Here is a 22330-nt window from a genome sequence, read left to right on the forward strand (position 1 = left end):
CCCTGGGTCCTGCCCGGCTCTCCGAGATGCTGAATCCGCAGCATGGGCTGTCACCCACCACCAGAGCGGGGGCTCAGGGCCCCCCCCACGCTCAATGAAAACCAAAGAACTGGCCTGGGGGCATGGAGCCATCAGCTCTCGCCCCTCAACCTCCTCTCCCACCCCTTACAAAATGGTGAATATTGCTAGAGTATAGGCAGTACTTCCCTAGTCAAGGCAAGACAGCTTTGGAGCTGCTTAGAAGTGATTGCTACTGGATGAAAGTAAATCCGAGCACTATTCTCTGAGAAATGAAACCTGTGTAGGGTTAATATTGCCTACTCCTATGGCTGACCCTCCTCGGGGTGGGATCTGAAAGCAGCGGGCTAGTGTAGCGTAGAGCAGGAGCTGGCAGTCCGTCTCCCAACGAAGGAAAGCGGAGGAGCGAGAAAAGGGAGCCCTGCCCTCCCGGCCAGGCAGCAGATGGCCAGGGGAGACCTTTTGCTCTGATGAATTCTCGGTCAGGCTTAAAGCCTCCTCTCCCTGACAGCCAGCAGAGAGAGAGGAGGGAGCAGGAGCCAGAGCCGGCCGTGCGGGAGGCGGGGGCATGCTGGCAGCACTCACGGAAGCAGGCAACGGCCGTGCACGGCACCGCTGGCTCTGGCGGCTGGAGGGTCGGTGCGGGAGGGCTGGTGAGTATTGCACTGCGACTGCGAGGAACCTGCCCTGCTCGTGGTGGAAGGATGGCTGGACGGCAGCGCGCGGCACTCAGACGGCGCGGTGCAAGCTGACGAACACACATGCCAAGATTCATTGCGGGAGCTGTTAGTGCGAAGATCGTAACTTGTTATAAGTCTGCTAATATCTGAAAGTAGTGAGGTAACACAGTGAAGATGAGGAAAAAGTCTTAAAGTGCCGATATCGGGATCTTTACTGTACAGGAGCAGAAGGTCAGACAGAGAAATTACTGAGCAGAGGAATTCAGCTCCCGAACCACCAGCTGCACTCGGACTCCCCCCGATTTCTGCCACTGTTCTGGGCACCACAAGCAGTGAGGGCAGGCTGGGCTCCAGCTGCACCAAGGTGCCACAGCCCGAGGTAACTCCCCCTTTCCCGGAGTCCCAGCTCAGAGGGTGCCCTGCCGTGAGCCAGCCTTAGGAGGACAAGCACTCCAAGGCGTGTTTCCCTGCAGCTCCCGCTTAAGAGCCAAGTTGCAGATAGCGCAGAGCTCCCGTTTTGGGGAACCGTCCCAGCAAAGCCCCCAGGGCATCCTCCAGGTCAGAGCTGCTTTGTGACAGAGAGATGAAGCAGGTCAGACAGGTGGTAGTGCAAGTATTGCTCAACACAGCCTTGAATATCAGACACTACAGGTTTGATAGAGGGAGCAACAAGGAGTTATTTATCAATTTATGAGTGCAGCTGAACACCACAGGTAGAGACCACCGTGACTAAGAGATCAGCCAACACTAATCATCGATCCTGCTCCACCACTCTGCGCTGTCAGCCTGGAGGAAGACATAAGTGAGTCAGCAGGAAAAAAGTTCGTCCCTCCCTCCTCAAACCCACATAGCATCAGGTCATTTTCAAGCAGGAAACAAGCTCCCGTGCTGAGCGCTTCTCCAGAGCTGCGGGTCAGGCAGGACATAGGGAGCTTTCAGCTGCCCGGTGTCACCTGCATTACTCATTTACTGAGATGCCTCTTCCCCAGGGGAATCTCGCCTCAGCTTTAGTGTAGAAGCAGTTCGGGTGCAGACAAATCGACAAGGGGACACCTCAAGTCACTTCAGAAAGCAGGCGTTTTCGATGGACACAGAAGTCTTTCACCAGCAGACCCAGTTCACATGCGACAGGAGGGCCCAGTTAGGAAAGGAAAAGGCCTTTAAAGATGCTTTAAAGGCATGCAGCCCTGCGCACAGGCACACCGCTCACCTTCAGTGAAGGCAATGCCACGCTGCTTCCCAACCACGACCTAAGAACACCATCACAAGCAACCTCTGACCTTGGAAATCCCTCCGGAGCACCACAGCTCAACTTGCCCCCCTGAGTTGGCCTCAGTGTAAGCCACCAGAAACAACACTAACATTTAAAAGAGTCTTTCTGCCCTGTTGGTTTATACCTCCTGCGCTACCCCAGAGACCTTTCCAGGAGAGAGAAAGAGGCGGCAGCGGTACTGAAGCGCAGATGCTGGTGCCAGACAACGGCCTCGCCAAGGAGCCTCCTTGCCTTCGGGACACAGGTTTCGGAGCAGTGCGGTTCTCACAGCAAGTTTCAGTGGGGTCTAAGCCACACTGATGAACCCCCGTCCCTACACAGAAACTTTCCCGGGGCATGGAAGGAACATCACATTCATCTGCAGCACTGCATCACACCAGCACAATAAACAGAGGTTTATAAAAAAACCCTAACCAAATAACGGATCAGCTAATCCTGTACGATCTCAGCTGTTCTCACACCCATGATCAGAAGAACGATAACAAGAAATAAAACCAAGGCTATCTTTCCTAGCAAGGCTTTTCTTGCTTAGAAGTACCACGGCTGCTGATACCACCACACGGCACCGGACAGAGCAGAGCACAGAGCGGGACCGGCGGCCAAGGAGCGGCATCTCCTATGAGACTCCACAAGGAAGCGCCATGCCTGGGCACAAAGTTTTCGGCACTGACAGGAACAATCTGGGAGCGTCACCACACCGGTGGCACAACCTTTATGGTACAGGCAGTGGCGCAGAAGCTTTGAAAGGAAAGTCCTCAGCATCCAGGCTCAGAGAGCAGCAGTTCTGCCCCGTCCAGAGCTACCCAGGACCGCCCCGGGAGAGGTAGTCGAAACACGACAAAGGCTCGGCCAGAAGCAGCATGCAGCGACGCTGACCCTGCTTTACCGCAAAGCACAAAAGTCAACTCCCCAACAAAAAAAAAAAAAAAAAAAAGAAAGAAACTATTACGGATACAATGTAGAATCCAGTACATTCATCCCCGATCTCTCCTGAGCGCTAGCGTCTCACCAGCCAGGCAGCCTGCTCTAACAGCCTGCTGTCTCACGGCATAGCTTCAGCTGAATTGCACTGTTCGTTTCCCCATCACAAAAAGCACCTAAAAATGAGGGTCCACCCCACTCTGTCAGTTCCTCTCCCTCCTTAAAAGGCCACCCTCGACTTCACACGCTTTGAGGCTTCCCGGTCTCCCTCCCACCCTTCTCGGAGGTCGCCCAGCAAATAGGACATGACAAATTAACAAGGCACAGTGCTCTACATTCACAGCAGCGGGCACCTCGGTGCTCGCCAGCATTAAGGAGTTCTTCCACGTTCCAGATTTTAACAAAGCTGAGAGAAGCTGGCAAACACTTTCTGGAGAGAAGCATGTGTGCTTCTCCCATCCTCCCAGGGACAACCCGTCCTGGGAAGCGCCAGGAAATTCAGAAAAATGCAGGAAGGGACACCAGCCGCTACCGCTGCGCACAGACAGGTAACTGCAAGCTGCCACCCTGCCAGGGAGCTTCCGAGCTACACTCACGAGAGACAATGGTGAATTAAAAAACTTCATGTGGCCTTTACATCTTCCCTCTGGTCTCCGCCCTCGCTCCAAGGAAGGGACCAACAGCATTTAGGGCTCTGGCAGAAGCGTGTGGAGCACTGCGTTATTTTGGGGACTGCACACTAGTAAGTATTGATCCCCAAGACAGCCCACCTCTCTCTCCATGCCATAATCCCCCCGGGATGCTGCCATGATATGCTTTAAAAGTAATAGTGCCCCTTCTAACATTTAAAAACCAGAGTGCCTGTTGTTTTACGCGATGGAACATCTACGTTCTTGGCTATGGGGAACCACACAGAAATCTGGTCCCTCAGACACCGATTTCTGTGGAGCAGAGATGCTTGCAAACGCATCGGCTTCTTCGCCCCTTCCTGACGTATGAGAGCTACTGCAGACAGCGTCAATGTCAAGCACGGATGAGCTTTGTCAGACCCCGAGTACGCAGGCAGACAGCCTGCACGAGGCTAGATTTTGTACAAAAAGCTGGGAACATAGTCAAATCTGAGGAGAGGGTTCACCCCCTGGCCGGGTTCCTGAATGTACTGCAGCTTCAGCAGCTCAGCTAAATACTGTACAATTTTGATATCTTCATTGGCAAGGCCCAGTTGAAGCTTCAGAAAGTTCATCCTGCGATTCACAACGGATTCCTCTGGTTCTCTTTCACTGATGGGAAGGTGCAAATGATGGCAGAAGGTGAAGAGGAAGGCTTTTGAACACAGCTGGGTGAGGATACTTTGGACGTGCATATAGTAGGTGCTTCCTCGTTTGATCTGCGTGCGGTGGTCTGCCAGCCGGGACACCAAGGTGCCTTTGTAAAGCGGGCAACGGAGAGTCTTACTGTCGGCGTCCAGAATGCTGACGTACCGGCTGTATCGGCTCAGGGCGTGCAGCACGTTCACCCCGGCAGGCGACACCACCCTGAAACAGCAAGGAGAGAGGTCACGGCTGGAGGCGACCAGACAGTTAAGCAGAAGACTGTGTCTGTGCCCCTATACCACACATACTTTCCCTCTAGCTCATGAGCTGGTGCAAGAGCCTCTGTGGGCAAATAAAGCCTAACACGGAAGAGAATGGCCAAATAGTCTCTCCATCCTGCCAGATCCCAAAGAAGCCTTGATCCCCTGGATCCCCACGTGCACTGATATGCACCGTGTGCGTGCTACTTCATAAACCACTGCGCGTCGGGGCAGCTTCCTCCCTCCGTGACACGGAGAGGGAGTGAGAGGACGTCCCTGGTGAACAGAAGCAAATCTTGCAGCAGCTGGTAGCTTCTGGATGTGACAAGAACTCAGAAAGACAAACCAGCCCCCCCTTGCCAAGACCTCCGCTTTCCCCTCATATCGCTGTTTTGGGAGGCAGCTGCTCTGAGGTGGCTGAAGCCCTGAGCAGAACAAAACCTTCTGCCCTTCCTTTAAGAAAGGAACCATCCTTAAACCAGAATATTCCCTGGCTGAGCCTGGGCATTTTTCAGTCAGGTGCAACCCCCAGCACATTCACAACACACAATTATCCACCAAGCCTAAATTAATGTTATTTAAATGCAAATTACAAGCCTACACAAACTCTGCCTTCTGCTCCTCAATTCTGCATGGTTCAAGTCACTCGGTTGAGATACAGCTCCCAGCCTCAAGCTAGGAGCCCCAGCTGCTGGTGTAAGGGCTGCCCCCGTGCCCAGGCAGCGTCTGGCCTTACGAGGCACAGCACCCTTACCAGAATAATAAATCTAGCCTCTAAGCACCTTCCCAAAGCCCTTGTACAAATGGTTTGCTGAGAGCACCCACGTTAAACTCAACACTTAATTAACATTCCACGGAGGAGAGTTTAAATGACTGACACATGTTACAAGCAGTTCTTAAAAAAAGAAAAAAAAAAAGATGACTTTTGTTTATAAAAATTGCATCTAACCACAAACATTGAGCAATGAGTAAACACTCGGCGCTTTTAAAAACCTCACCGACAGACAGGGAAGTTTGGGAGCAGCTGTTGGCAGGGCTGTCATCCTGCCTCACGAGCACAGAAATGAGGGTAAACTCGCAGCTTAGGATAATTTCATCACCCACAACCCCCAGCAACGCAATACTCAGCAGCCCAGAAAGCAGATTTCTGTATTTTGATTTTCAAGCTGCTCAGAAACACCCTTTCAGGAGCTATTCCAGCCTGGCTCTGAGCAATGGGCTGCCACTCTGACTTATGTTTTCCATGTTGGTGACAGCAATGGCCATTCCCTGTCATACCTGCACCTGAAGCGCTGAACATATCCTGGTAACACACAAAGAAAATCCTTTTCATAACAGCAACAAAGGCAAGGCCAAAATCTTGAGCGCTGAGCAATCGCTCATTTGCTAATATAAACTACAAAGCCCCATTTCAGGATTGGGCATCAGGGAAGGGGTGCTTGCTTTTGTGATGGTTCTCACCCTGAGCACAAGTTTCCTTTGCATCTGGACTGCAATTCCAATGCTGCGGCCCACACAGCCCTGTGAGCCTTTTTTCCTGCACTAAGGCACATTATAAATAAGTCTCTGTCCATCTGCACCCCCTTGAAGGGAGCCCAGCAGCTCCGCAGGCTCCGTGCCTCCACCCTCGCCCACAACACCCAGCCGGCAACACCTTCGCCAACACAGCCCAAGGTGCTGGTACTCCGATTTCTGACCTACTGATCTCATGGACAGGGCATCATCTCTTCATCAGGGTCCACAAGGAAAAACCCTCCCCATATCAAAGCATCCATTTAAAAAACAAAATTCTAGCTGAAAATGTCAGAGGAGTTTTGGCAGGAGACGGGGGAAAGCAGAGCACACGAGGGACTCCAGGAGCACTCTTATCAGATCATCCAGGAAACCAGAAGGACTCGTGTGTTTGTCCTCTGCTTTGCCAGGCTAAGACCTGAACCGGAAGGAAACCTCCTGGCCAAATAACTCGTATGAGCCAGGCAGCAAGCGGCCAGCAGATGTTTTAAATATTAACTCTCAAGTGAGGCTGGATATAAAGAGACAGACAAACCTACCCCCCTTCAAAATATATCCCATAAGCAGCTGTGTAGGTAACCAGACAGAGACCTCCCCTGCGCAGCAATTCCCCTCTGAAATTCCCGCTTAGGAGATAAAGTTTCTATCATACACCTCAGCACCAATAAAGCAAACAGATCCTCGATTTACCTCTGGAGTCCGATCAGCTTCCACTTCTGGAAATCCACAACGTGCAGAGGGGAAGTGACCCAGTGCTTCACGGGCTTGGTGTAAACGCCGCAGTTTGGCACGAAGATGGAGAGCGCCGTCACCAGCTTCTTGACTATCGCTTCCTCTTCCCCCAGCACGATCAGGGTCCTCCCGCTGAGCAGGGAGTAGATGGCGGGGTGAGCGAAGGGGTAGTGCCTGATGAACCACAGCGCGTTCTGGCCAGCCTTTTTTTTGTGCCTTTCACTCGCCTGACGGGCGGGGTGAGCAGGAGAAGGGGTCCTGTCGGAGCATGTGGAGGCGGCGCTGCTGATATAGCTCGTGGAGTCCGAGCACTCATCCAGGCTGCTCTTACTGACCTCCCTGCTGCCCGTCAGGTAGCGTGAGTCAAGCTCGTAGGGAAGGAGCCCCCCCGAGATGCCGTCGTGGGAGAGGAAGCCCCCAAAGCTCCCGCGCAGCCCCTGCTCGGCCTGCCGGTACGGCTGCGGGGGAATCCTGACCACCCCGTCCTCGTCGCAGTGCTTCTGTCCCAGGTCAGGCAGAGGCTCGAGGAAGTTGGGACTCTCCTTCCCGATACAACAGGCAGAGTCAACCTGCACTAAGTTTTCCTGTTTTGAAACGTCTTCCTGCTCATCGGCGTTGTCCGGGTTTAGTTTGGGGGTGAAACGAAGGCCTCCCTCTTCATCATCCACGTAAGGTTCCTCATTAATGGCACTTGGGTAGCTCGCTTTGAAATCTTCCGGGATGAGCGACTCAGAGGGACACGTGCTGAGAACCTCGATGCTGTCCTCGCTGACGGTCCTCCGGCTGCCCACCTTGCTCCTGCCCGCCTGAGGGCTGGGGCTGATGGGTAGGCTGGCCTGGCTCTCCGATTTTGTCAAACCAGATGGAGATTTCTCCGTTCCAAGAACCTCGATGCTCTCACCGCTACTGATGCTGCCTTTAATATCTGCATCGAGATAGTCCAGGTTCTCCTGGTGTTCGAATGTCACGGACTCAGTCATTTTGGGTTCTTGGGGGTCCTCGATTTCTTGCTCCATCTTGATGGGCACGCACTCCACGCTGGACTTGTAGGATCCCAGGCTGATGACCACTTTAGGAGCAGGGGACTCTTCCAAACACTTTCTGTCGATGGCATCTTGACTGAGCCCCTGGCAGCCTCCGTACTGTTTTTCAGGTGGTTTTTCATCCAGAAAAGATACATCCTCAAAGAGGAAGTTAGTTACGCTTTGCTGCTTTAAGAGCGCCCTACTGATCTGGTCTGTCAGGAGGTAGCACACGTCACCTCTGAAAGTCCTCTCGATCTGATGCAACTGCTCAAGGGTTTGGGTGAAAAAATAAATATCACAGAGTTCCTCCAGCGTCTTCAGCTTCTTGTCAAAGCATTTGGCAGACTTCGCTTTGATGAGCTTGGGGGTATAGGATGGCACGTGGGCGTAAAGGTGCGTTTCACCAGGCTTGGCAAAGTCGGAGGTAGTCAGGTCCCGATCGCAGCCCGCGTTGGCCTGATCCAGCTCGCACTCCGGCTCGTAGGGGTGGAAGTCGGACTCCTTCAACTTCCTATAGCGATACGACCTGATTTGTTTCAGCAGATCTTGGTGCTCGATGATAGACTTTTCCACGCTGGCCAGCTCGTTGGCCTTCTCGATGGCTTGGGTTGTGTAATACCCTTTGTCGTTGGCTTTCTTCTGTATCTCGGTTTCGTTGTGCAGGACAGTCCTGGTGTAGTCAAGATCTTTCAGTTTCTTTTCCAGTTCATTAGCAAAAGCTTTCCGGTTCCCCGTCTTTAGGCATTCGGAGGCTTTGGAGAACTCAGCGGAGAGTTCCTGAAACTGCTGCATGATTTTGTGCTCGTCAGCAGAAATGTAGGCCATGCAGAAGGGCCTCACGAAACCCCTGGCTTCGAGGTCATAGAGAGTCAGGTGGTGGACGTACGCGAAGGCCCCTTCCTTCGAGTCCCCCAGCACCACTTTGGAGTCCTCCACGAAGTTCAGCTTCGGGTAGGCAGAGCCGGGAGGGTGCCCCACGAAGGAAGCCTGGTAATCCACAGACATGATCCGAAGGGAAAAATAATTGAGATCGAAAGTGCCCGACACCTTGGCGTCATCGGGGATGGTCAGGAGGGGCTGGGGCCCCACTTGCTCCGAAAACTCGGAGATGAGGATGAAGTCCCGGGTGAACTTGGAGCTGGCGACCTTGGCCCAGGGGTTGGCACCGTGGCTGGCGAAGGGGAAGAGCGGCACCGAGTACTCCTCGGGCAGGGGCGGCTCGCTGCACAGCTCATCCTCCAGCTCCTCCTCTCTGGTGAAGGCCACCACGTCAGGGGCGCTGATCATATTTCCCGCAGGAGGGGACCGACATGGAGCAGCGAAGCCCCCCCTCTCCCTCCCGCCACCGGGCCCTGCGGGAGGCCCCGCCGCAGCCCCGGCCCCGGCCCGCCCGCAGCCGGGCCCCCGCCGCAGCCCCTTCTCCCGCCGCCGCTGCCTCACGCCTCCGCCATGGCCGGGAGTCGCCGGCCCCGCTGCCCCGCCGGGCCCCGCTCAGCCGCCGCTCCCCTCACGGACACCGCAGCCCCGCAGCCATCTTGGGGTCACATGACGCCGCAACCTCTCACCCCGGCACCCGGAAGCGAAGCCGCCACCTCCCCCTCACCTTTTGCGGTTGTTGCTTTTTTTTTTTTTTTTTAATCCTCCGCCGTCCCCTGGCCTTCCTTAACCCGGGACGAGCCCGGCGACGGGAGGAAGCAGCAAACCGAGGCGGGACGGCGCAGGGATACGACTGAGGGGCGCCGCGGGGCATCTTGGGAGCTGTAGTTCTCTCCCGCCACGGTGGTGCTTTACGGCAGGGCGTAACGGTGAGGGAAAGCGTGCCGCGTCCCGCCGCTCTTTGCGACAGAGCGAGCGCGGGAGTGAGGGCGGTGGGGTGAGGAGAGCCCGGCCGGGGGGGAACCGGGGACTCGGGGAGGGGAGGGGGTTGTCCTGGGTGAGGGAGAGCCCGGCCGGGGCCGGGGCCGGGGCCGGGGCCTGCCCCGGCTGCGGTGGGAGGGGGCCAGCCCCGGCCTGAGGGAAGGCCTTGGCAGGGCGGCGGGGGCCGGGGCCCTGCCTGAGGGCGGGGGGCGGGCAGGACCCGCCGGGCAGCCGTTTCTGTTGGGGGGGAGAAGCCTCCTCCAGCTGCGTGCAGCTCTGAGGGGACTGCGCCGCGAATGGCGCCGGGGCAGCCGGGCAGAGGATGCCCCGGGCCCTGCCGGGATCGCCGGTTAAGGGCTGACCGGGGCCGTGCGGGGGAGATTCAGCGATCGCTCTCCGTCCTCGGCAGGCTCCGGCCACAGGGCAAGGACACAGCAGCATGCCTTGGCCCCGCGGGAGCTGCCGCCGTCTCTTGTAATGAACTTCCAAGCGAGGCTCTTCGCTCGCTGCGGGGTCGGGATGCTGCCGCAGCCCTGGCGTCTCTTCTCCCGGGCTGCGGAGGATATGGCATTGCAGAGGATCCGGAAGGTTCTGTGCGTGGCTGAGAAGAACGATGCTGCCCGAGGGATTGCGGATCTGCTCTCCAACAGCAGAATGCGACGGGTAGGAATACACCACATCTCCTTACCGCTTCCTGATTTGCGTGCAGGTCTGGCTTAGCTGGCTGGAGAGGGTCAGCTCACCAGGGCCGCTGTGCAGCACTGTCCTGGTCTCGGGTGTACTCTGTGTCTTGTGTGGTAGCCCCAGCCCGCTCTGCAGAGCTCGGCACGGGCAGTTCGCATCACCACGAGCAACACCTTGCACTGTTTTTGTCTCTGGCCGCTTCTGACCGCGCGAGAGTACAAGAACGGCTTTCTTTTGAGGACAAACGCCACTTGCCCAAATGTATTTGGGAGGCTTGGATCCCTTTTCCCTGTGACTTAAGTCCTGTTGGAATTTAGCTCCCTCTGTCCGGACTGCCTTCTCCAGGCACTGAGCTCCGCGGTGAGGGCTCCCTGTGTTGTTGCTAGCTTCGCAGTGTATGCGCAAGGCTTCAGGAACTGAAGCCATCTGTTGGCATGCATTTCCCTGTCAAAAAGCGCCGCTTCTGCAGCATCAGCAAGGATCAGGGGTTTACTGAAGTTCACATAATAAAGCAAAGATGGTCTGTGGTTTGGAGGAGAGGAGTTCAAAGACTTCTCCTCTCTGCTGCTTTGTCTTGTGACCTTTAACAGTTTGCATAATTACTTGTTATTTCCAAGCTAAGGAACTAGAAGGTGCTTCTAGACCAGAATTATATTTGAATGAAAGGTGTTATTGAGAACCTGAGCGCTGACAGCCCCAATCAAGGAAGATATCGTCCTGCTTCTGTAGAAAAAGCAGCAAATACCCAATCTAGAAACTTCCACGAGTCTCAGTTAGGTGGAGAGTACTTTTGGGGACCCGGAGCTGACACTCTGCCATCTGGAGCAGGGCAGTTGTTTGGCAGGAATATAATTGGCCAGCCCCATTAAACAAACCTGTTCTTCACTGTTTGTTTTCGCTATCTGTGAGGAGATAACCCTGGCATCCCCTTCAGGCATGGTTTAAAATACTCTTACGTTGGAAAGCACCATTTCAATGTCTCCATAAATGATGCAGGCAATTTCCATTCACCCTACCTTGCCTTTCTGTTTTGGCTACAGTACCTGGTTTTCACTTGCCCCGTGCTTCTCTGTGCTTTGCCATACAGCGTGTATAAAGCGAGGCGGAATGCGCTTGGTTTCTGTTAGGAGCCAGAAACTCAGCAACTTTTCTTTTCCTTCTAGCGAGAAGGGTTTTCCAAGTTCAACAAGATCTACGAATACGACTACCAGATGTTTGGCCAGGTAGCGTTTTCTTTCATTCTACTGCTGGATTAGAGAAGTACGAAATACTAATTACTAAAAGCCATTTGTCAGATGTTACGAAACACATATCAGTGATGGGGACATTTTGTCCAAAAATGAGGAAAAGTCAGATGTTCTTTTCTTGGCTCGGCCACTGACTTGTTTTGTTGCTTTAAGTCTTTCAACTTTCTGGTTTTATATCGGTGAAAAATATGTTGCTATCTAGAATTGGGAGCTTCCTACAAAAATTGAGGATAAGGCCATAGATTTAGCTGTCAGTAGAGAGAAAAGCTTGTTATTATGTATCAGCAGGAGGGAGGTGTCACTGTGTAAATTGAGAACTGCATCGAGATCTGGGGGCTGTGGGCAGTTTTTAGCAAACGATGGGCACTAATTACCTTGCTCTGTCTCTTGCAGAATGTTACTATGGTGATGACATCCGTGTCGGGACACTTACTGGCTCATGATTTTAAGCTGCCGTTTCGCAAATGGTTAGTACCTCGTACCCCCTCGCAGGAAGGGGGGCTGTCATCTTCTGCTTTCAACCCTGAGCTGAGCGGGGCGCAGCGAGTTCGAAGATTAGGGAGCAGGGAGGGACTCTGACACCGCGTGCAGAGCAGGGTGACGAGTACCAAATTTTATGTAGAATAGCTAAAATATTGTTTCAAATTACTGTCTTCAGAGCGCTAAAAAACCCTGAAGTCATAATACTGGTTAAAATACATTAAGGCAGACCCAAGGAATTAAAGCAATTCCAAAACTTGATTGACATTTTCGTGTTCTTAGTTCAACTAGGAGTTGTTCTGGGAAGTGAGGTGCTTTCTCTGTCTTCCTTTCCCTTTGTTCTCTGTGCTTGAAATAAGAGAAGTTGCTTGTTTAGGGCTGTTTTCTCTGGTTGCTTTCTGGTTCTGTTGCTTTTCAGCTTAACGCAGCATTTTATGTGAACTCTTAAGTTGTCTAAGATGAGGCCCATAATAAAATACATTATTAATTACAGTACTCGAACAGGACTTCCTCACAAGACAGCACCAGTGAGTGTCTCACAACATATGTTTTAGTTTTTGTTATGCACACTGTTTATCCTCTGTTTACCAGGCATAGCTGCAACCCTCTAGCTCTTTTTGATGCTGAAATCGAGAAGTATTGCCCTGAAAATTACATGGCTATCAAGGTAAGTTGTTTTTAAGAGTTTCCCTGAAACTCTGCGTTCAGAGGTTAGTTCTACAAATATTGTCTCAGAAGGAGGATTGTACCTTTGTCCTTAACGTCCAAGTTCTAGAGTTTAGCAAATTCCTCCTGCATTTCCTAGGACTATATATGCTGTTCATTTGTGACATTGAAAGTTTCCTGCTCATGTACAATTAGTGCAGTAAAGAAACAGCTACTTTGCTAAAAGTAGAAATGTTTTTTCCAACAAGGTGGAATTGATAATTGCGTCCCAATTTTACAAAAAATGACATTTTCAGAAAACACACTATGGTACAATCCGATCCAAGCCATGCTTTTTAACAGAGTTAGATGTAAATAAATGACTCAGTTCTTTTGAAAGCTGCCTAATCTCATGAGAGACACAATTACAAAATGTTATTGCAACAATCTATCTCTATGGATACACTTTGCATTTCGTGTTCAGTTAGTGAGTCATTCTAAAGTTAAATGACAAAGCAAGTGGCCTTGTACATCTCACTCTGTGTTGTTTTCTCATCTCAGAGAACCCTTGAACGAGAAGTCCAGCAGTGCCAAGCGCTCGTGATCTGGACTGACTGCGATCGAGAAGGAGAGAACATTGGCTTTGAGATAATTCACGTTTGCAAAGCTGGTGCGTAGAGCATCTTCTGCATCAATCTGAGTTCCGATAAAGTGCTGATTTAACAGGTATCATCGCTGCTCAGAGATCTTGTAACAGAGGCGTATTCTCAGTCTTACTGTGTCCAGGTTAAATATGTTGACCGTAGTTCTGATAAATATGTGGCTCTGATACACCAGAAATATGTTCAGCTATTGGAAAGCTATGGCATAGATTGACAGCATACTCTTTCGAAGATAGCTGTTCATTAGTTGCTCCTTTCCGTTGGTGTTTGAGTCACTCTTTGATTTCTTTTTCTTTTTTTGTGTATGTGTCTGACAGTAAAGCCTAACCTCCAGGTTTTCCGAGCCCGTTTTTCAGAGATTACGCTTCATGCTGTCAGAACAGCCTGCGAGAACCTCACCCAACCAGATCAAAAAACGAGTGATGCGGTTGACGTCAGGCAGGAGCTGGACCTCAGGATAGGTATGTAAACACGTGCTGGAGGTGAAAGCAGCCTGCTAGGCCTGAGCTGCTGCCTACACCTCTACTAAAGGGAAGCGAGCAAGAGCGTGGTAGGTAGGCAGGGGACAGCTTTGTTATCAGGGTATAGCTTATTGTCTATAAATACTTAAATTCCCTTAGACTGCTGTACAAACGAGGTAGCTGTCCATCGGGCTCTTCCTGACTTCTTGTCTAACCACATTGAATGCACATTGTTAAAGCCCAGCAAGGGGTGTTTAGAAATGATCTGTTACTGTAGCCTCAACACAAGACAGAAACGCCCTCTATAGTGTCGTAAATTGGATTTCTAGATCAGATGCAACTAAATCAAATCTTGCGTTTTACTGGAAACATGCTCTTTGAAGCAAATGTTAGGTTTATAGCTTGTGCAGCAGTGACAGGCTTCTGCAACTTTTAGTATTAAAATTAGAGTAAAATTAATACTCAGAGTATTAAAAAGAACCATCTGAAGTGTTGTGATTATCCTCCAATGTTGTATCATCCAATTCTGCTGTCCGTTTTATTTTGTCAGGTGCTGCCTTCACCAGATTCCAGACACTGAGGCTCCGGAAGATCTTCCCTGATATTTTAGCAGATCAGCTGATCAGCTATGGTAGCTGCCAGTTCCCAACGCTGGGGTTTGTAGTTGAACGCTTTAAAGCCATCCAGGCCTTTGTTCCTGAAGCCTTCTATAAAATAAAAGGTATGCTTGGGGAAAGCAAGTCCTGGGCTCCATCTTAAAGGGCTTGACGTGCTTAGAAAGGGAAAACGTCAGGGCAACAAACAAGCAATGCTGCAGAGGTGGTTTCCTCTTCCTTTGCCATGACCACTAAGCAGAACTGAAAGGTTTCCCAATAGCGTGGCCCCACTGCCTCCGCCGTATTTCCACGGTATTACTACCATATCACTCAGATCTGTTGTTCAACACAGTGACACATGATCATGAGGATGGCAGCGTGGTCTTCAACTGGAAGAGGAACCGGCTCTTTAATCACACAGCATGCCTGGTCCTTTACCAGATGTGTATGGAGGTAGGAAAGCTTGTAAATAGTTGTATAATCCCGTATCAGCCAAACATTTCCTGCGTCTGTCTCACTCAAGATGTTCTTTAGAACAGTTTGTGTAAACTCTTAAAGGAGATTTTGCATTTTGCTTACTCTGTGTTTAGGATCCGGTAGCAACTGTTGTTGAGGTTGGGAGCAAGCCAAAGAGCAAATGGAGGCCCCTGCCCCTGGACACTGTGGTATGTTTGATCTATGCTGAAAGGACTTATCTGAAAGAAGCTTTGCACAGATATTTTACTCACCACTCTGAATTATGTACAATTTTTTTTTTTCTGGCTCCTCCCAACGCAGGAACTTGAGAAGTTGGCTTCCCGCAAACTGAAAATAAACGCAAAGGAAACCATGAGAATAGCAGAAAAACTCTATACTCAAGGGTAAGAAAGCAAGACTTGGCTTGGTAAACCTAATTCTTTCCAAAATAAATGGCCTTTAGTCCAAAATGGGAAGCATCTCGGAGCACTTTTTAAAGTGCTTTTCTGTCCTTTTTCCTAAGGTTCATTAGCTACCCCCGAACTGAGACCAACATTTTCCCCAAGGAGCTGAACCTCTCTGCCTTAGTACAACAGCAGACACAGGACCCAAACTGGGGAGCGTTTGCACAGAGGATTTTGGATCAGGGTGGGCCAACCCCTCGGAGTGGAACCAAATCAGATCAGGCTCACCCTCCCATTCACCCCACAAAATACACTGCTAACCTGCAGGTGAGTTTAACAAAGGCAGAGGTAACTGGATGGTTTGTATTGCTTGATAAGTAAAGATAGAAATCTTAATAATATGGTCATTAGCACAGTGTCCTCACCTGAGATCTCACTAATATTTCTTGACATCCCATTAACACAGGAGGACACTGACCCTTTTTTACTGTTTGATATTAGGGCAATGAGCAGAGACTATATGAATTCATCGTGCGCCACTTTTTGGCTTGCTGCTCTCAAGATGCCAAGGGACAGGAAACAATTGTGGAGATTGACATTGCTAATGAGCGATTCATTGCTCAAGGACTAATGATCCTGGCCCAAAATTATCTGGAAGTCTATCCTTACGAGAAGTGGAGTGATAAGGTAATACCCTTGAATAACATAGACGGGAGAGGCTAAAGTAGCTGGAGTTTAAAATAGCACTTCACTGCCAACTTCAGACCCCTCTACAGAATGTCCTTTGACAATTTCTGGCCCACTGGCTGTTTCACTCAGAGCCATCTCTGCTGAAAACCTGTGCAGCTTTATTGTGCTTTGGATAGATTCTTCCCCTTCTGACGCCACAGTAGAGACCATACAGGGCTGTGGGGTTGGCTTTACTCACCAAGAGGAGCTGCAATTGCTATTCCGTGGTCTCTCTGGCAGCTCATTACTGGCTAATCCTGAGGACCCTGAGACTGGATCTCTTCCAGAACAGGGCGCTGCTCTATTACTGCACTGGCCTGCTGTTAGTGTGACATTTTGTCTTCAGTGAATGGACCAGAAGGCAGTTTCAAAGAGATTCTCCTTCCCTTTAGGTTATCCCACTGTATCAGAAAGGGTCTCGCTTTCAGCCCACTACAGTGGAGATGGTGGATGGGGAAACCAGCCCTCCATTGCTCCTCACAGAAGCGGATCTCATTGCTCTTATGGAGAAACATGGCATTGGTCAGTATTGGCAGCGTGGCCTCTTGCTCTCGGGAGAGCTTTGTTCATAAGCTTCTTCTCAACTTCTCTAACACCAGTTCTGTCCCACCCTCAGAATAGGGAATTCTCTAAATGTCACTTCAGATAAGAAATCACTTAGATTTACAGAACAAAGGGATAGCAGAGACCTGCGGGCAAAGTCCAAAGATCCTAAAGAGTCTGCAGAGTGCCTCCAATACCGAGGGAGATGTGCAATTTAGGGTCCAGGGTGTGCCTGCTAGCACCTTGTTGGCCTCAGTGCCAGTCAGACATGAGGGCTGTGCTGCTCCTGACCATAAGTTGTCTCCTTGTCCCTTTAGCACCTTGCACTCTGCACTAGGCACAGGGGAAATCACTTCTTGGCACCTAATTTGACTAACAACCTGTCTGCTTTCAGGGACTGACGCCACTCACGCCGAGCACATCGAGACGATTAAGACGCGGATGTACGTGGGCCTTACAGCAGATCAGCGGTTCCTCCCAGGCCACCTGGGCATGGGGCTGGTTGAAGGTAAGGGCAGTGCCCGTTAGGAAGATGGTGGGTTCCTTACTTGCTCCTTCCTTTCGCTTACCATGCGGTATCTTCCTCAGGCTATGATTCCATGGGCTACGAGATGTCCAAGCCTGACCTTCGAGCTGAGCTGGAGGCTGATCTGAAACTGATCTGTGAGGGGAAGAAAGACAAATCTGCAGTGTTGCAGCAGCAGGTCCAAAAGTACAAGCAAGTCTTCATCGAAGCTGTGGCCAGAGCCAACAAGTGAGTCCTGTCTTTGCCCTCTTCTGTTTGCTTTGCTGTTCTGGGAGGTGCTGCCTTCCCATGTGGGGCTCAGCCTGGAGCAGGATCCTGTCACACTGTTTCCCTGGAGCTCTGCCCAGTGCGCGTAGGCATTTGCATGGGAAGGGATGACTCGCAGCCTGGCACGCTGTCGTGAGTTGGTGCCAACTAACTGCTCATCTTGGTTTAAACCCTCAAGATGAAATTCAGAGCTGGCTGAAGGACATGGCAATATGCACTGACCTCTTTCATGTTGTACCCACACCTAGCCTGTTCCAGAGGCGTGGTGCTGAATCAACATACTCATGGAGAAGCTCAGAGGGGCTGTGTGGAGGGCAGCAGGCACTGATTTACTGCAGTGCCCGATTGCTCTTTGCGGAGGAGACACACGGGATGCTCTGCTTGTTTCCTATAGGTTGGACCAGGCCCTGGCTCAGTATTTTGGAGAAGCCACAGAAATTGCAGAGCAAGAGGAGGTCTACCCAGCAATGCCTGTTTCAGTTCGGAAGTGTCCTCAGTGCAACAACGACATGGTCCTGAAGACCAGGAAGAACGGCGGGTTGGTGATCTTCCCTGTTGTAGAAAGTAGCCTTCTGTGTTGGTTTGTGTTTTTCTAGGCATTGTTTGTTGTCCTCACCTCTGCAGCAAGCGTGAAAACTTGGGCTGCAGCTAGCTAACTCCACCAGCTACGTAAAGCTGTGTGGACTCAGCTGAACCTCTCTTTCAAGTACGTATTTGCCTTTAAAGTTTGTTGTTTTCTCAATTTCTGACGGCTGAGAAGACAGGAGAACAGATCACTGACTGTCTTGACTTTGTCTCTTCCTCATCTGGTGCCTTTGTCCCACGACAGGTTCTATCTCAGCTGCATGGGCTATCCAGCTTGTAAAACCGCAGTCTGGTTTCCTGATTTCGTGCTGGATGTGGCCAGGGACGAGAGCGTCTGTGCTGTGTGTAAGCCGCATCCAGTTCACAGGTAGGTCATACCAGTTATCCCTTGGGAAAATGCAGCCCCTCAGACATTACGTGTTAGCCATCAGGGCCAGAGACTTCCATGGGCTAGGCTGGGCAACCATTTTCCATTCCAGTCTTGGAAAGCTGGAGCAGCACTCACATGGCTTGGGGATAGAAAGAAGAGGGTTTGGGGAAACCAGTGTAAGCATAGCAGAATTTACAAAAAAAAAAAAAAATCAAGTCCAAATCGAGATCTGTTGATGAGGAGTTATATGAACTGGGAAACTTTCATTCTTCCTTTTCTTTTAGACTGAAGTTTAAATTCAAGAGAGGAAGTGTTCCACCCATAGTGCCCCTGGAGTTTGTTGGCTGCGTCGGAGGCTGTGATGAGATGCTAAACGAGCTCTTGGACCTGAAGTATTTACACAGGTCGTCCCAACCCGCATCGTCAGCCAGCCAGCAAGCTAATCACTTGCAGGTCAACAACTCCTGTAACAGAGCTAGTGGTGAAAACAGGCACGTGAGGGGGACCACAAACCTGGCACCAGGACATCTACCCTCCTTGAGCTCAACGAGGACACCCAGGCCTGCTCCTTCGGCTGCTCCAGATGACGGGAACAACGCAGTGGTGTGCAACTGCGGGAACGAAGCCCTGCTGTTAACCGTGCGCAAAGAAGGGCCCAATCAAGGCAGGCAGTTTTACAAATGCAGTGCCAGTACCTGCAACTTTTTTCTCTGGGCCGATCAGCAGTCAGAGGACAGAAGCAATACGGCTCTGCGGGGCTCTGCGCTGCCCCAGCCCTTTGCAGGAAGGGGCCCAGCAGGACTTCAGCGCCCAGGAAGAGGGAGAGGCCCAGAGTTTTTTGGAAGCAACATCTCCGATTCAGGAGGCGGCACAGTCTGCAAGTGCAACCAGCCAGCCGTCACGCGCACCGTCCAAAAGGACGGGCCCAACAAAGGGCGGCAGTTCCACACCTGCTCTAAACCCCGAGAGCAGCAGTGTGGCTTCTTCCAGTGGGTAGATGAAAACGTGGCACCAGGTAAGGCTGGGCTTGGAGTGAGATGTGAAGGTTGGAGGCTGTTCTTGAAGCTAAACTGAACACACTTCTCACACACCTGTAATGCTACCACAGCGTGACAGCTCTTGTAGCAACTCATACATTTAACAGACTTCAGGTTTGTCTTTAGAACATCTGTCAGCAGCATTATAGCACTTCAAATGTTGCTTGTAACAACTGAGTCTGGCTTACCTTTCCAAGTGCTAGCAAGATATATCTTCGTAGCACACATCTGTGTGTGCTTGAGCATCTGTCTGCCTGTGACTCGTCGGATAAAGCCCAGCACTCTTTCCAACAGTCTGGTGGGGACTTTGTCCTCCCAAATTACAGTGCTCAGCTTTGTGAGAGCTGTTACTGACTCGGTACAGAGTTGAAGCAGTGACACCACTTTTGGAGATCTTAAACCCCATTCTGTCATGCCAGGGAAACTGTGCTACTCCCTCTGCTGTAGTTTAGGAGTGCAGTGAAAGGCCAAGTCTGTCTGAAGCTTTGATCAGAGCTGAGGAACTGAGTGTGGCAGCTGTGGAAAGATGCTGAAAACAAGTACCCATTAAAAAAAAAAATCACAAAATAAGGATGCAAAAGAAAGAGTACTGATACAAAGGGACAGTAAGCAAAGTACAGAGGTGGAGATGTGGTCTGAGAGAGATTTTCAACACTGGCCACCTCCTCCTTAGGCATTTGGGCCTAAAGGGGTAGAATCAAGTTTTCAAAACTACTTAAAAACCAGGTTTTCCTCTGGCATGTTTTGTTGTTTCTGCTTCAGCTGTAGACCAGAGCATGCAACCAGGCAGATCAGTTTCCCCTGTTCTGTTCCCACATTTCTCTAATGCTGCAAGACAAATGGGTAACATTTAACTGTTTAGACAAATCTGAAGCAAGTGCAGTTTCAGCGATAATCTGAGTGTCTGGGATAGTAAAATCCTTGATCTGCCATTTTGAACTTTTCTGTTTCTCACCTACGTATATTTTCAAAGGTACTTAAATGCAAGTTGTTTCTCTCTAGGGCCTTCTGGAGATGTCTCTTTGAACCACGTTGGGAGCAGTGGATGCTCAAGAGGGTTGGGAAGTAAAGCCAAGAGGCCAAGCAGTCTCTCCTCAGGAGCCACTGCCAAGAAACCACGGACCTGTAGCATTTGCCAACAGCCTGGCCACACTAGGAAAACCTGCCCTCAAAACCACTGAGCCTGGATGGACATCTCTTGAGAGCCTGAAAGGTCCAGGGTTGCAAGCTGCTATGGGAGCACAGGAGCAACTGCTGCTGAAAGGAGCTGGAGTCTAGAAACGAGTCTGTTGAGTGCTTTCTGGAAGGGCTGGTTGCAGGCTGCTCCTGCCAAGAGATACCATCCTCACGCATGCGCTACATGCCTGGGCAGCAAGGGTTCACCCAGCTTTGAAAGGTGGCTCCGCTACTGGTGTCAGCCTTTGTTTTCAGCTGCTCTTCTGCTGGGCAGATTGGGATAGTCTAAACATTTCAAGGAAGCATTTAGAAACTGAATCTGCAGAGAAAACAGTACTGGATCTAGTCCACCTACAGCTCCTGCTGTGGTGGTGGCTGTATGCAGCGTTTCTACACGAGGAAGAGCTGGATCGTAGCCACTAGGACAGACACCAGGGCTGCTTACCTCTTCTTTCCTGGCTTTCCACAGTGTGGAATTTTATTTTAGGTTCCCTTCTAAGCTGCCGTTACCTGAGCAACATTCCCTTTTCTTTTTTGTCACAGAGCCATACCCCTTACCTTGGTTGTCCCTGCCAATGAAGGAGGGCCAGGTGCAGAGAAGCTGGATCTGGTGCTTGCCCTGAAAGGGAAGCTCAGCTGCAGTGCTGAGGAAAAGCCTTCATTTTAGACAGTTCCTGAATTTGAAACTGAGTTCTTCCTCAAACCTTGAGACATGCCTCTGTGATGCTGCTAGCTAACGGAAGTTATTTTTGTCAAACTAATAAGTTTCTTATTAAAAGATTATTTAATTTTTAAATTTGATACAGTGACATCTTAACTTTGCCTTATTATTTCTTCCGACTTAAAATAGTTAAGCTATTACTGTAAAAGCATCCACCCAAATCTTGCTCTTTCCACTTGCTCATCAGAACAATACAAAAGCTTTCTTGGCAGAAACTCCCCACAGTTATTTAGAAGTGAGCTGCAGAGGGGTAGGGAAAGTGGTTTTATCATCTCATCAGCTGCATCTGCTGTAGTGTTGCTGCCCAGGGACAGACAGACAGCTGGCTGAACTGAAGGGAGGGTCTGTTTTCCTGCACTTAGTTAAGACTGAACTCCCTGGGAAGCCAGGCTACCTCTTCCCTCTCTGTTGGGACTTCCTCTGTACATCAAATAAAGTAGATCCAGAAGATTCCTGTGTCCTCTTCTGCCACAGGACAGTGTTCAGTTTTTCCCCCTGGGCCTCTGACGCTGCTCCGTACCGTGCTCCTGGACACGGAGCAGTTCCCCAGGGTCAGTACTGAGGTGACATGCAGCAGACAGAGCAGCCAGGGTGGGCAGGAGGCTGAAGCGCTTCCTATAGAGCATAGCTTGAAGCAGAGGAGACCACAGCAGCACAGGGTTGCTTTAAGGTCTGCATGAGAGAGAAGAGAGCCTTTAACTCTGCAGCAGTCCGTCGCTGTCGGGCCTAAATCTATGGAGTAAGGTCAGGAGAACTCAGGTTGCATTTCCCTGTACCCCCCACTCCCACGATTAACAGCTGTGGCCTAAAAATACAGACCTGCCAGCTAAAATAACAGGATTACGAGGCTTTGTAATGCAATCACTGAGCTGGCAAAAGCACAGCAGAAGCCCTAGCAGCAGCCTCTGAATGGCAACAGCAGCGGAAAGCATTTGTGTAGCACGCAGGCAGTAGGTTAAGCGTTGCTGATGGCATCAGCCGTTACCAGCTTTACTGGTCTAACCCTGGTCAGTGTTCAGGCAGCTGAGCAGTTAAGAGCCACTGGGGAAACAGCACAAGCTCAGCGTCCAGACGGCTCACGTACCGCGGCCAGGCACTCTGCAGGCGTAGGGGTTTGGAAGAGGAGGAGAAAGGCCTTGCAGGATGGGCT

General features: G+C 50.9%; 2 protein-coding genes across 5 annotated transcripts; one reads left to right on the forward strand and one right to left on the reverse strand.

The window, feature by feature from the left end:
- Positions 1-71: 71 nt before the first annotated feature.
- SMCR8 (SMCR8-C9orf72 complex subunit) lies at positions 72-9090 on the reverse strand. Its single transcript, XM_072878688.1, has 2 exons — positions 6668-9090; positions 72-4427 (listed from the first exon to the last, which is right to left on the reverse strand). The coding sequence occupies exons 1-2, from the start codon at positions 9019-9021 to the stop codon at positions 3974-3976; spliced, it is 2808 nt and encodes a 935-aa protein (XP_072734789.1). The 5' UTR covers positions 9022-9090; the 3' UTR covers positions 72-3973.
- A 458-nt stretch (positions 9091-9548) lies between these two features.
- TOP3A (DNA topoisomerase III alpha) lies at positions 9549-21509 on the forward strand. Of its 4 annotated transcripts, XM_072878685.1 has the most exons (20): positions 9549-9607; positions 10001-10254; positions 11439-11498; positions 11916-11989; positions 12594-12669; positions 13209-13317; positions 13627-13770; positions 14321-14491; positions 14719-14819; positions 14957-15031; positions 15144-15226; positions 15346-15553; positions 15728-15913; positions 16348-16477; positions 16893-17006; positions 17087-17252; positions 17686-17829; positions 18121-18243; positions 18531-19261; positions 20286-21509. In XM_072878685.1, exons 2-20 carry the CDS (start codon positions 10069-10071, stop codon positions 20462-20464), a joined length of 3060 nt encoding a protein of 1019 aa, XP_072734786.1. In that variant the 5' UTR covers positions 9549-9607; positions 10001-10068; the 3' UTR covers positions 20465-21509. The 4 variants fall into 4 exon arrangements, 2 of the variants coding, with proteins under 2 accessions (XP_072734786.1, XP_072734787.1); XM_072878686.1 differs by lacking the exon at positions 9549-9607 and having other exon boundaries at positions 9802-10254; XR_012045060.1 differs by lacking the exons at positions 16348-16477; positions 18121-18243; positions 18531-19261; positions 20286-21509 and having other exon boundaries at positions 17686-17826.
- The last annotated feature ends 821 nt before the right edge of the window (positions 21510-22330 follow it).

This window comes from Ciconia boyciana, chromosome 13 (genome assembly GCF_034638445.1).
Source record: "Ciconia boyciana chromosome 13, ASM3463844v1, whole genome shotgun sequence".
Classification (NCBI taxonomy): Eukaryota; Metazoa; Chordata; class Aves; order Ciconiiformes; family Ciconiidae; genus Ciconia; species Ciconia boyciana.